The sequence below is a fragment of the Haematobia irritans genome, chromosome 1, assembly GCF_050003625.1.
Source record: "Haematobia irritans isolate KBUSLIRL chromosome 1, ASM5000362v1, whole genome shotgun sequence".
Taxonomy (NCBI): domain Eukaryota; kingdom Metazoa; phylum Arthropoda; class Insecta; order Diptera; family Muscidae; genus Haematobia; species Haematobia irritans.
Genome location: NC_134397.1, coordinates 272,527,317 through 272,542,539, shown reverse-complemented (window position 1 = coordinate 272,542,539; position 15,223 = coordinate 272,527,317). Strand labels below are relative to the sequence as shown.

Genomic DNA, 15,223 nt, shown 5'->3' with positions numbered 1-15,223 from the left:
TAACAACCCCTTCATTCATCTGATAACATTCATTCGTGAAAAAATTGGTTTATGATTTTTTATATTTGTAGGCATTGAAATTGTCAAAATCGTTAGGCAGCAACTTATTAAAAGTGAAAGGCACAAGAAGAAGAAAAAAAATTACGTTTTACAGTTGATAACATTAGATGGAAATTAGAAATAGTGGAATAATAAACTAATATTTCGATGCTGTTTATTCTTGATAAATATATTTAATATATTAATAAAACATGGCTTTTATTGAAGAAAAAATTGTCTATACAAATAAATAAAATTGTATTTAAAAACGAAGATAAGCAGTTCTAATTTTGAAGTAAAATCTTTACAACAAATATGTAAGATTTGTCCAAATTAATGAAAAAAGTTCAATAAAATCATTCCATATATGAATTCAATTCAGTTAAATTTTTTCATTCTGTAGTATAGTGGTACATAAATATAGGAAAATGTTAACTAATATATGGAATGCATTCTACCTAATTTTTATGAAAATCACATCGTTCAAACAAATAAAAATGTATTTGGCGCTATACGAAGTTCAACTTTTTTCACAATGAGTTCATTTTAACTTAACCCTCTAATGCCCCAATTTTTTTGCCAGCTGATTAAATTTTCAATGTTAACGACACGAAAGCAAGAAAACTAAACAAGAAAAATTTACACGGTAAAATTCAATACACTAATAGAAAAAGTTTCGTTATATTAACGAAATGTGTCGTTAAAAGTCAGCCAATGAAAAAAATTCGTTAATACAACGAATTTTTTCGTTAATATAACGAATTTTCTGCCAATCAACGTGACGTTTCGTACTATTAACGAATATTTTCATTGTATTAATGAAAATGTTTCGTTATATCAATGAACATTTTTCGTTGGCGGACTTTTAATGAAATTTTCTTTGTGTGTACATGTTGCAAAGCCTCTTGAACAGTTTTAACTAAGTTTTCTTTTTATTTTACCCGTTTTTGTTGTCTTAAGGTGTGTTTTACTAAAAGCTTCTTTATTAAATGAAGACCGTCTAAAGGCGGGCTTGGGCATTAGAGGGTTAAAGAAGGGGTCATTTTTTCTGGGTGTGGTATTGAAGACATTTAAAATATGTCCACAGATCACAGGAAATACAAACTTTATGAACCTAATGGGAATTCCATCAACACCCATAACATTAGAACCTGCACAAATTTATATTTCCTTGCCACATTTACTTTTCAAAAAGCATATTTTGTTCCTTTCCAAAAAAAGTCATAAATAAAAAAATAAAGATGCCTTACAAAACCAAATATTAAGTCAAAATCGCAAGTTTCAAAGAAACTTGCAAAATATTTTCTCCTTAGCATTATGCATTGGCAATCTCAAAGAACTCTTCTTAATATCAACAAACAAGGAAAGTAAAGAAAGTTCAAAAAGTTTTGTTACAAAGAAAAAAAACTTTTTGTCAACAATATTTTGTAATAGTCTCTATCAGCGTTGCCAATTTAGCTATTTTCCCGCTAGATTTGGCTTTTTTTGGAGTAGTTTAGCGGGAAAAAAATGCATTTAGCTTTTTGCCTTTTTTCTGGCTCGTTTTCATGGCCGTTTTAGCTATTTTTGAATTTCTCTTATATAAACTGTTTTCCTTGCCCAAAAGTCGACAAATTCTTTTTATCAGTGTCCTTATAGTTAAGTTATTCAACTGAAAAATGGGTATCTTTACATGAAAGAAAACGTTGTTCGGCTACACTGAAACAAAGCATGTCCGAATCCAAAGGTTTTGTCTTTACTTTAAAAATGTTGGTATTGATTCCGAGCCAAAGAAGCAGGGAATACAAGTAAGGATACTTTTAGGACACAATTCTCTTTTAAATTTGGCGAAATCGGGCGAAAGATATATATGGGAGCTATATCTAAATCTGAACCGATTTCAATAAAATTTGGCACACTTGACTACACGCTCACAAAAAATCGCTTCTGTAACATATACTCCCAAACATATTTTGCTTCAAGCATATACATTTTTGGGTATTGCCCAAACATTTATATGTTTGATCTCTACCAATATATAATATGTTTGAAAGCATATTGGTCTAAACAATATATGTTTGGGTAGTCTAAGTTCCAAACATTTTGTATTTTTGCATCCAAATTCAATAATGTTGTCTTCCAAAAAACAATATGTTATTATGTGAACATATAATATGTTTGGAAGCATTTAGCACCCAAAAATATTATATGCTTAAAAAAAATTCTCCCAAACAATATTGTGCTCAAAATTTTATTTATTTATTTATATATTTACAATCATAATGAATTATGAAAATAAACAGGTAATATAGGTGCTAACAACATAGGTTTTCGACCTGAATGCTCAAAATTTTGTTTCTGCCTAATTGTATATTCCCCCACATCTTTCTCACTTCCACGAGATTTTTTAGTTCTTAGCACTTTTTTCTGTGATACAAACATTGTAGAAGAAATTATTCAATTTTATGATTTTTTTATTTTAATTTTACCTTTTGCCGGACGGGGATTCGAACAGCGGACCACACAGTTTGTAAGGATCAAAGAAGTAGCAGATCAATTGCCCAAGGAAAAATAAAATGTTAATTTTGTAATAACAAGCAACAACCACCAACTTAATTCAATATCGCTCCCTGTTAAATAGCGCTCCAAGCTACTAAACACATATATGTTTATAGGCTATTTCTAAATTAATATATGTTTGCATCCAAGCATATTATATTTACAAACATTTTATGTCCCAAACATAATATGTTCTAACATATTAACATATATGTCCCAAACATGTTATGCTAGTTTATGAACATTATATGCTTGCACTCAAAAATATTGTGTTTAAAAATTTGTGTTCCAAACATATAATGTTTATAGCCAAACATATGAAGTCTTTTTCATCCGTGTATAGTAATAATTGTTCTTCTTGTGCAAAATTTCAAGCAAATCGGTATAAAACTCTGGCTTCTGGGGCCATATAAGTCCATATCGGGCGAAACATATATATGGGAGCTATATCTAAATCTGAACCGATTTCTTCCAAAATCAATAGGGATCTATTCTGAGCCAAAACACATGCTTGTGCCAAATTTGAAGTCGATTGGACTAAAACTGCGACCTAGACTTTGATTACAAAAATGTGTTCACGGACAGACGGACATCGCTATATCGACTCAGGAGCCGACCCTGAGCATTTTTGCCAAAGACACCATGGGTCTATCTCGTCTCCTTCTGGGTGTTGCAAACATATGCACTAACTTATAATACCCTGTTCCACAGTGTGGCGTATTGATAGGATCAAAACATAATTAAACGAGCGATAAAAACAAATCGGCTATTTATTAATGGAATGGAATTACATTTACGAAAAATGGACAAAAATAGGTGTGTTTGAATAATTTTTCAATAAAAGTTATTCAGTATAAACATGCAAGACAGTAAGAATGGGTTTTACTCTCTTGGATAAAATTAGCAAAAATGTACACGTCCACGAATTTATCATTAGTTCAGCGGATTTAAGCCAATTAAAACGAAACATATTGATATTTTCTAATGATATTACTTAGATATTGTTGCAGTCTCACAGAAGTAGAATTAAAATGAATATAATTAAATTAATATGCACAGAAAAAAATTTCACGAAAATTTTTCCAATTAAAATTTTAATTAATTTTTTAAAAATATTCAATTAAAAATTAAATTGATTTTTTAATTGAAACCAAAATCAATCACTAAAATTAATAGTATCAATTAATTTTTTAATTGGATCAATTAATTTTTTAATTGGATCAATTAATTTTTTAATTGACCTTCAATTAATTTTTTAATTGATACTATCATTTCTGTGATTGAAGACATTTCCAATAAAAAATTAATTGGATCAATTAATTTCGTGATTGAATAAAAAAAAAATTGTGTGTGCATTTTAAGTGAAATACAGCTTTTAAGTTTGTTAAATTTCAATGAAAAATGTGACATTTGATACCAAAAATTTTTGCTTTTTCTAGCTATTTTTTGGGCAAATCTAGCAGTTTTTGGTGAAACAATTCTGGCAACGCTGGTCTCTATTTATAGTAAATAACAATAATAACTTTCTTAAAATCTTACTTTCTATGTCTTCTTAGTATGATGATAAATTGTAATGGTTATAAAAATGTTTTCTTCTCTTTTTTTAGAATCATGAAATATTGAATCTGGAACCTTATACACAGTATAAGGTTACAGTTCAGGTCTTTAACCCTGAGGGTTTGGGTCCTGAAACTACAATACTTGTGATGACCGATGAAGGAGGTGAGTACTTGTTTTTATGATTAATTATACAAACTAAGATATTTATGAAGATCTTTTACTAAAATCTTATATTACTAACCAAATAGCGCATTAAATAATATTAAGTTTATTGGTATAAACTCTAGTAATTATGTATGAGTTTTTAACTGTTATATATTTTAAAGAAAAAACTAAAACTTTTAAAATACCTTGTATCCAAAGTGTGGGGTTATTATCATTATAATAGATTCGCATTAGTTAAATGAATTTTTATCTGACTATTTTCGAAGAATTACATTTAAAATAGTCTTTTACTAAAATTTCGGTCTAAATTCAACTTATGTGTAAGAAATTTTACAGTTTCAGATATTTTCCACCCAGAAAAAAATATCACTAAAATTGTTCCAATTTAAATACAATTTTAATTGATTCGAATAATTATTTATCTCAAAACTATTTAACTGATATTGGTGATAGATGTTATCATTTGATTGAATTTGCACAAAAAAAATATCACAGAAATTTTTCCAATTAAAATTTTAATTGTATTCAAATTTATTTAATTAAAAATTTAACTGATTCACAGACTTTTTTTATTTAAATAGAAAGCAATTAAAAAGCTAATTGTATCATTTAAGTTCCCAGCAAAAATATTTGGAAGTTTTTCTTAAGTCACAACTTTAAAAGCACTTTCAAAAATGTCATCCCGAAGATGTTCTTTATTTTAACTGAACAGGAAGTTCATTTGATTCAATTTTTTTATATTTTACTTTTTTCATATTTTAATGGGAAATTTATTTTTTTTTTTTTTTTGTTTCAAATAGTTTAAAAGTAGATTAAGAATTAATAAAATGGTACAAATTATTTCAATTTTACCGATAAACAAGTAAGGAAAGTCTAAAGTCGGGCGGGGCCGACTATATTATACCCTGCACCACTTTGTAGATCTAAATTTTCGATACAATATCACATCCGTCAAATGTGTTGGGGGGCTATATATAAAGGTTTGTCCCAAATACATACATTTAAACATCACTCGATTTGGACAGAATTTGATAGACTTTTACAAAATCTATAGACTCAAAATTTGTGTCGGCTAATGCGCTAGGGTGGAACACAATGTTAGTACAATAAATATGGGAAACATTTAAATCTGAAGCAATTTTAAGGAAGCTTCGCAAAAGGTTATTTATGATTTATCGCTCGATATATATGTATTAGAAGTTTAGGAAAATTAGAGTAATTTTTACAACTTTTCGACTAAGCAGTGGCGATTTAACAAGCAAAATGTTGGTATTTTGACCATTTTTGTCGAAATCAGAAAAACATATATATGGGAGCTATATCTAAATCTGAACCGATGTCAACCAAATTTGGCACGCATAGCTACAATGCTAATTCTACTCCCTGTGCAAAATTTCAACTAAATCGGAGTTAAAAATTGGCCTCTGTGGTCATATGAGTGTAAATCGGGCGAAAGCTATATATGGGAGATATATCTAAATCTGAACCGATTTCAACCAAATTTGGCACGCATAGCTACAATGCTAATTCTACTCCCTGTGTAAAATTTCAACTAAATCGGAGCAAAAAATTGGCCTCTACGGTCATATGAGTGTAAATCGGGCGAAAGCTATATATGGGAGCTATATCTAAATCTGAATCGATTTCAATCAAATTTGGCACGCATAGCTACAATGCTAATTCTACTTCCTGTGCAAAATTTCAACAAAATCGGAGCAAAAAATTGGCCTCTGTGGTCATATGACTGTAAATCGGGCGAAAGCTATATATGGGAGCTATATCTAAATCTGAACCGATTTCAACCAAATTTGGTACGCATAGCTACAATGCTAATTATACTCCCTGTGCAAAATTTCAACTAAAACGGAGCAAAAAATTGGCCTCTGTGGTCATTTGAGTGTAAATCGGGCGAAAGCTATATATGGGAGCTATATCTAAATCTGAACCGATTTCAACCAAATTTGACACGCATAGCTACAATGCTAATTCTACTCCCTGTGCAAAATTTCAACTAAATCGGAGCAAAAAATTGGCCTCTGTGGGCAAATGAGTGTAAATCGGGCGAACGCTATATATGGGAGCTATATCTAAATCTGAACCGATTTGGCTGATATTCTGCAAGTTCTTCGAGACTCATAAAATATTCGGATGTACGGAATTTGAAGAAGATCGGTTGATATACACGCCAATTATGACCAGATCGGTGAAAAATATATATGACAGCTATATCTAAATCTGAACCGATTTTCCAAAATCAATAGGGATCGTCTGTGAGCCGAAACAGGACCCTATACCAAATTTTAGGACAATCGGACTAAAACTGCGAGCTGTACTTTGCACACAAAAATACATCAACAGACAGACAGACAGACGGACAGACAGACAGACGTACATCGCTAAATCGACTCAGAAATTAATTCTAAGACGATCGGTATACTAAACGATGGGTCTCAGACTTTTCCTTCTTGGCGTTACATACAAATGCACAAACTTATTATACCCTGTACCACAGTAGTGGTGAAGGGTATAAAAAATGCTAAATCCATTCTAGAAAAATTACGAATTTTTGAAAATATTTTACAAGCATTAGAATGCATTAAAAATCATACGAAATTGTAACAAGTATATACAAAAGTAAGTTCGGCCGGGCCGAATCTTAAATACCCACCACCATGAACCAAATATTACGGTTTCCTTTGAAATTTCAGGAGGGCTTGAGGACACTTCCGGAAGATAAATTTAAAGATTTCACCTATGAGGACTATATCAGATTCTGGATTTATAAGAACCATTTTTGTTTGAGTTTTAGAGGAATCAATAACATCTCTTGTAAGCGTGCAAGAAAATTATAAAATAACGTCTTGATATGAAATCTTAAATCTGTAGAAGTAAAATCTGGAAATTTTACATTGAGTTTCAAGCAATTTTCATGATCAGTTGGCTTCTACACCCTCAAGAAGTGAAGTCGGTCTATATGGAGGCATTACCAAATGGACCGATAAAAACTTAATCCGATACACGTTTTTGTGAGCCTAAAATACCAGAATATTTACAATTTCAGGCAAATCAGATAAAAACTAAGGTTTCTAGAAACCCAAGGAGTTAAATATGGAAATCGTTCTTATGGGGGCTATACTAAAATATGGACCGATACTCACCGTTTTCGGCACACCTCTTTATGGCCCGAAAATACCTCTAGATTTCCAGTTTCAGGCAAATTGGATAAAAACTTTGGATTCTAGAAGCCCAAGAAGTAAAATCGGGAAATCGGTCTATATGGGGGCTATACCAAAATATGGACCAAAATATGGACTCATCATTTTCGGCACACCTATTTATGGTCCTAAAATACATAAAATACCTCTAGATTTCAAATTTCAGGCAAATTGCATAAAAACTGCAGTTTCTATAAGCGCAAGAAGTAAAATCGGGAGATCGGTCTATATAGGGGCTATACCAAAATATGGATCGATACTCACAATTTTTGGCACACGTATTTGTGGTCCTACAATACCTCTAGATTTCCAATTTCAGGCAAATTGGGTAAAAACTACGATTTCTATAAGCCTCTTGGGCCCAAATCGGGAGGTCGGTTTATATGGGGACTATAACAAAACCTGGACCGATATAGCCCATCTTCGAACTTGACTTGCCTGCAGACAAAAGACGAGTATGTGCAAAATTTCAGCACGATTGCTTCATTATTGAAGACTGTAGCGTGATTACAACAGACAGACAGACAGACAGACAGACAGACAGACAGACGGACATCGTTATATCGTCTTAGAATTTCTCCCTGATCAAGAATATATATATACTTTATATAGTCGGAAATCGATATTTCGATGTGTTACAAACGGAATGACAAACTTATTATACCCCCGTCACAAAATATCACAAAATTACATAATTTCCGACCGAAACACTTAATTCGCATTACACCTTGAGAAGTGATGCGAATTCCGTGCAAAGCCTGTTTAACACCACTTCCGCCAATTTAACAGCACTTCCGGATCCAAAAAGAACATTTTCACTACTTTTTTGGCGACGCTAAAAAGGGTTTTTAATTGGACCCTGTTACGTAGCGAGAATTCTTCGGAGGGTAATATTTTGAAAAATCAAAAAAAAAAATCCAAAGATCTAACAAATCTAGCAAACAGTAAAAACCCCTAAAAAAATCCAGCTACAGTGAAAAAACAGTGAACCCTCCAGTAAAGAAAATTTTAGTTAATTTAAGAAAAAATATATTTAAAATTTGGAAAAACCCGCTTAACCCTTTCACTACCGATGTCCACTTAGAAGGACATTCGAATAAGACACCAAATTCTATTTTCCCGCTTAGTTTCGATTTCTTTCTCGATGTTACTTTAAAGTAGAGGCTTTACTCTAAATAAACTATAAATTTTGTCGATATTGGTGGGGTCTAAAAAACATTTTTATAAACATCTTTAAACATAAACGAAAAATATGAAAATTTGAGACAATTTTTCTACAGTATGTTTGTAGTAAATGGACATTTATACAAAAAATATAGCTGATACGTTTACGGGTTCTTTCTTGCATTTTTTCTTACACTTTGAAAGATATTATAGACCAAATAACACTCATTTTCGTAAGGCCATTTGATCACTATTCATGAATCAAGTTTCAGAACAAGCTCATATAGCTCTTGAAGTAATTGAGGTAGGTTTTCAAAATGACAATTTTTGTTCTACATGCTGTTAGTACAAGTAAAACCAGAAGAAAAATAAAAGTTTTTAACATTAGGTTTATTTCGGTAGTGAAAGGGTTAAGAATATTCAAACAGTTTTAAATATATACTCCATAAATTCTTTAATAAAAACCATCAAAATAGACAGCATCAGTTATTATCCTTTCACCACAAAATGCCAATGTAACTAAAAGAAAATGTTAATATCCATCCATATATATGTATATAAATATCTAATAAAATTTAATTGTATATTAAATGGTTTTTATGTATTTTAAAACGTTATCAATTTTAGATTAAAAACATCACAAAAAAACCCTTTGCCAAAGGAAACAAACAATACAGAGTAATCCTGGAGTTTTCATAAAACTCACAGGGCATTAGGATTTATCAGCAACTTTTGCTCACATTTATTTGTTTTGGAATAAAATTAATTAATTTTTCAAATATTTGTAACATATATGACATAATATTTTATTATATGTCCATTAGATTTTTATTTTTTTTTTTGCCCGTTACTTTTCAACATACACACATGAGAATTTATATCCCAACAGGCCAATGGAGATAAAATCATCATTGATAGAGGAGTGTGCGAGATACGAGGACTCGGGACTAGGATAAAGAGAATAATTTAATTTGACTAATGCACATGATTTGTTGGCACTGTAATAATATTTCTATACATATAATTTTAATAGGTTATTATTTTATATGTCATAACCATATAATGCAAACATCTGGTATAATATAAATGCGTATATGAATTGAATTGTTGCTGCTGTTGTTGCCATCATTAGTTTAATCCACAACAATATTTGTTGTGGGAAATTCCTTAGTATGAGTATTTAGAAAATTCCTTAGTATTAGCATTTAGTGATATTTTTCTCCAAATACTAGGTAAAATGTCACCAACAAAATTATAAAATAATAAAGTAGTAGTCCTACCGCTGATATTATGTGGAATATATTCTGTGAATGTAATGAAATGAATATGCCTTTGAGGCAATACAATTTTGGTATTTATTGCAGTAGGTACTGTAAATTAAATAGTAGAGCTCTCGATTTAATTTTTGTATGAAAACAGAAAAAAAAACTAAATACATATATTAATTAGTTGGAAATTATTTATTTTGAAATTCATAAATTGAATTTCCAATACTTCAATAGTTCATACACGGATGAAAAAGACTGTTTTTCATATGTTTGGCTATAAACATTATATGTTTGGAACACAAATTTTTAAACACAATATTTTTGAGTGCAAGCATATAATGTTCATAAACTAGCATAACATATTTGGGACATATATGTTAATATGTTAGAACATATTATGTTTGGGACATAAAATGTTTGTAAATATAATATGCTTGGATGCAAACATATATTAATTTAGAAATAGCCTATAAACATATATGTGTTTAGTAGCTTGGAGCGCTATTTAACAGGGAGCGATATTGAATTAAGTTGGTGGTTGTTGCTTGTTATTACAAAATTAACATTTTATTTTTCCTTGGTCAATTGATCAGCTACTTCTTTGATCCTTACAAACTGTGTGGTCCGCTGTTCGAATCCCCGTCCGGCAAAAGGTAAAATTAAAATAAAAAAATCATACAATTGAATAATTTCTTCGACAATGTTTGTATTACAGAAAAAGGTGCTAAGAACTAAAAAATCTCGTGGAAGTGAGAAAGATGTGGGGAATATACAATTGGGCAGAAACAAAATTTTGAGCATTCAGGTCAAAAACCTATGTTGTTAGCACCTATATTACCTGTTTATTTTCATAATTCATTATGATTGTAAATAAAAACATAAAATTTTGAGCACAATATTGTTTGGGAGAATTTTTTTTAAGCATATAATATTTTTGGGTACAAAATGCTTCCAAACATATTATATGTTCACATAATAACATATTGTTTTTTGGAAGACAACATTATTGAATTTGGATGCAAAAATACAAAATGTTTGGAACTTAGACTACCCAAACATATATTGTTTAGACCAATATGCTTTCAAACATATTATATATTGGAAGAGATCAAACATATAAATGTTTGGGCAATACCCAAAAATATATATGCTTGAAGAAAAATATGGTTGGGAGTATATGTTACAGAAGCGATTTTTTGTGAGCGTGTAGGTATAAAAAAATTTTTGAAATTGAGTATTACAGCGGGGTTCTTGGGGATAGATATTTAGCGTTTATTCATATTAAATGTGATTTTTATATCCTGCGCCACACTGTGGAACAGGGTATTATAAGTTAGTGCATATGTTTGCAACACCCAGAAGGAGACGAGATAGACACATGGTGTCTTTGGCAAAAATGCTCAGGGTGGGCTCTTGAGTCGAAATAGCGATGTCCGTCTGTCCGTGAACACATTTTTGTAATCAAAGTCTAGGTGGCAGTTTTAGTCCAATCGACTTCAAATTTGGCACAAGTATGTGTTTTGGCTCAAAATAGATCCCTATTGATTTTGGAAGAAATCGGTTCAGATTTAGATATAGCTCCCATATGTATATTTCGCCCGATATGGACTTATATGGCCCCAGAAACCAGAGTTTTACCTAATTTGCTTAAAATTTTGGACAAGAAGAACAATTAGTACTATAGTCAAGTGTGCCAAATTTTATTTAAATCGCTTCAGATTAAGATATAGCACCCATATATATCTTTCGCCCGATATGGACTAATACGGTCCCAGAAGCCAGAGTTTTACCCCAATTTGGTTGAAATTTTGCACAGGGAGTAGAATTAGTATTGTCGCTATGCATGCCAAATTTGGTTGAAATCGGTTCAGATTTAGATATAGCTCCAATCTATAGCTTTCGGCCGATTTACACTCATATGACCACAGAGGCAAATTTTTTTGCTCCGATTTAGTTGAAATTTTGTACAGGGAATAGAATTGGCATTGTAGCTATGCGTGCCAAATTTGGCTGAAATCGGTTCAGATTTAGATATAGCTCCCATATATATGTTTTTCTGATTTCGACAAAAATGGTCAAAATACCAACATTTTCCTTGTAAAATCGCCACTGCTTAGTCGAAATGTTGTAAAAATGACTCTAATTTTCCTAAACTTATAATACATATATATCGAGCGATAAATCATAAATAAACTTTTACGAAGTTTCCTTAAAAGTGCTTCAGATTTAAATGTTTCCCATATTTTATTACTAACATTGTGTTCCACCCTAGTGCATTAGCCGACCTAAATTTTGTGTCTATAGATTTTGTAGAAGTCTATCAAATTCTGTCCAGATCGAGTGATATTTAAATGTATGTATTTGGGACAAAACTTTATATATAGCACCCAACACATTTAACGGATGTGATATGGTATCGAAAATTTAGATCTACAAAGTGGTGCAGGGTATAATAAAGTCGGCCCCGCCCGACTTTAGACTTTCCTTACTTGTTAATTTTGAGATTTGGCCTATAGCACAGGGCATAAATTATAATACAAATTTGAAAACTTTAAATTTGAAAGAGAATTTTGTCTTTGGGCGTTTTCGTTTCGCAAAAAATATGTCGCCTTACACTACTTTTTCCCTCATTGTATTTTTGCCCAAATGATAGTGTCATTCCAAAGTTATTGTTAATTCATAATATTGTGAGAGTTACAAGACCCAAAATCTATGATATTTTCCTTCATATCTTGCAATAAATTTCAAGAATGTTGAACCTTTTTTCCCCCATCGAAATCGCCATTAAATTCATCGTTAGTGGCTTCTCGGAAGCAATACCAAAATCCATAGTGTGTGGAAAAGATCTTTGGACTACATCATGGCTCCGTGTACGAAGCTTTTGATACCAAAATACAAACTTTAGCGCTAAGTTTAGGTTAAGGTTAGATGGCAGCCCGATATATCAGGCTCACTTAGACTATTCAGTCCATTATGATACCACATTGGTGAACTTTTCTTTTCACTGAGTGCTGCCCGATTCCATGTTAAGCTCAATGACAAGGGACCTCATTTTTATAGCCGAGTCCGACCGGCGTTCCACATTCCCGTGAAACCACTTAGAGAAGCTTTGAAACCGTCAGAAATGTCACTAGCATTACTGAGGTGGGATAATCCACCGCTGAAAAACTTTTTGGTGTTCGGTCGTAGCAGGAATCGAACCCACGACCATTTGTATGCAAGGCGGGCATGCTAATCATTGCACCACGGTGGCTCCTATTTCCAAATACAAATTTTCTAAAATAAACCAGGGCCACAGAACATAAGTGAAGAATTACACAAAATCAGATCGATATATAAGGACAAACCACCGATTTCTTCAAATTCAGGTCCACCTTAAAGATTTCAGGAAAATTTTAAATGCCGTCAACACAAACACAATGGAAAATTTAAAATCTGTGCATTTGTTTCCATATCGACTGCAGCTAAGGCCTTTTTTGCATTTGCAAACTTATGCTTACCTTCATCAATGTGGCATTTATGTTCCCTGCAATAGAGGATTCTTTCTAGGTTCCAGTTCTTACCGGCTTAAATTGTGAATGCCAATGGCAAAAAAACAATTTCCTATAAGAGTTTTTTCTCATTCTCTGATATTTTTTTCTTACTTTTTTTTGGACTCCGCTGGTGCGTGAGTAAACAAATTGTGCAACCGTTACGATGCCTTTTCGCGCTCTAAGCAGTTTTGCTTCCGTTTCCGGGTTTTTCTTCGTTTTTGCATGAAACATTGTCAAGCACAAGAAAAAATCTATTGAAAGCAACAGCTTCTGAAAAAAATAGAAAAAAACAACGTACACAAAGTGTCTCTTTCTTTAAAAAAAAAAGTTCTAGTCGATATAGAACAAAAAATTAACCTCAGTATTCTAACACAACTATGGCTAAAGGAAAGACAACTACCACAACAATGGTCAAAGTAAGCGATCCTTGTTCTTTACGGTGCATAAAATATGGTAGCCAAGCAAAGGTGGATCAAAAGAACTTAAAAAAAAATGACAACAATACCAGGCCCTGTTAAAACCTGATGCATTGTAAATAACCAAGCGGAATTTCATAACCAAAAACAAAGACCAAACTAAAATCTGTTCTGAATAAAAAAAAACATTGAAAATAATTCCTCTTATGAATGGATAGTGCAGATGCTAACAAAGTAAAATGCCTTTGAAACGAACGCAACCCAGAACCGTTTCGATAGTCCGTAATAGAATTAAGGATAAAATCAAACGACTACGATAAAACCTTACACATGAATATGGAAGCCCCCGTGGTGCAATGATTAGCATGCCCGCCTTGCATACACAGGGTCGTGGGTTCAAATCCAGTTTTTACCAAGCACCAAAAAGTTGTTCAGCGGTGGATTACTCCACCACAGTAATGTTAGTGACATTGCTGAGTGTGTCAAAGCTTCTCTAAGTGGTTTCACTGCAATGTGGAACGCCTTGTCATTGAGTTTAACATAGAATCGGGCAGCGCTCAGTGATAAGTTCACCACTGTAGTATCACAATGGACTGAATAGTCTAAGTGAGCCTGATACATCGGGCTGCCACTATACCTATCCTAACCTAACCTACACATGACCATTTTGAAATTTTATTCCGCGCACCAAATATCTTCTATATATCAAAAATATTCATTTCATTTTGAAGAATTTTCATTTAGTAGGTCGTAAAGTAAAATATATGCAACGACAAAATTTTATCCCAGAAGCACATTCTTATGAAATTTTTTATAAACACAAAATGACTATGATTTTTTTTTTAAATTCAAATTTTCTATTAGGTCAAAATTTCTATGCAAAATTTTTACTATTAGATTTTGTATAGTAAAAAATTTCTATGAAACTTTATACAAATTTCATTTAAAGAAAAAAATTTCTGTAAAATTGCATCTACTGACAAAATTTCTATGAAAATAGAATGTAGCTACGGAATTTTATCTAAACACAAAACTTCTATGAAATTTTATATAAGAACAATATTTCTATGGAAATATATCCAAAGACAAAATTTCTATGAAATTTTATCTAAAAAGTAAATTTTTATCCCAGAACCAAATTTCTATGAAATTTTATATAAAGACAAAATGTATATGATTTTTTTAATTCAAATTTCTATGCAATGTTTTCTATGCAATTTCTATGCAAAGTGCATAATAAGAATTTTATAAAATTCTTATTATGCACTTTTTTCTACTAAAAAAATTTCTATGGAACTTTATAAAAATCTCACTTAAAGAAAATT

At 31.6% G+C, this 15,223-nt stretch overlaps 1 protein-coding gene across 1 annotated transcript in view; it reads left to right on the top strand.

The window, feature by feature from the left end:
* The window catches only part of Ptp99A (Protein tyrosine phosphatase 99A), an 873,279-nt gene that overhangs the window by 476,941 nt on the left and 381,115 nt on the right, over window positions 1-15,223 (top strand). The window contains exon 7 of the mRNA XM_075294575.1: window positions 4,185-4,299. Within this exon, the coding sequence (XP_075150690.1) occupies window positions 4,185-4,299 (115 nt within the window). The remainder of the gene's footprint in view (window positions 1-4,184; window positions 4,300-15,223) is intronic.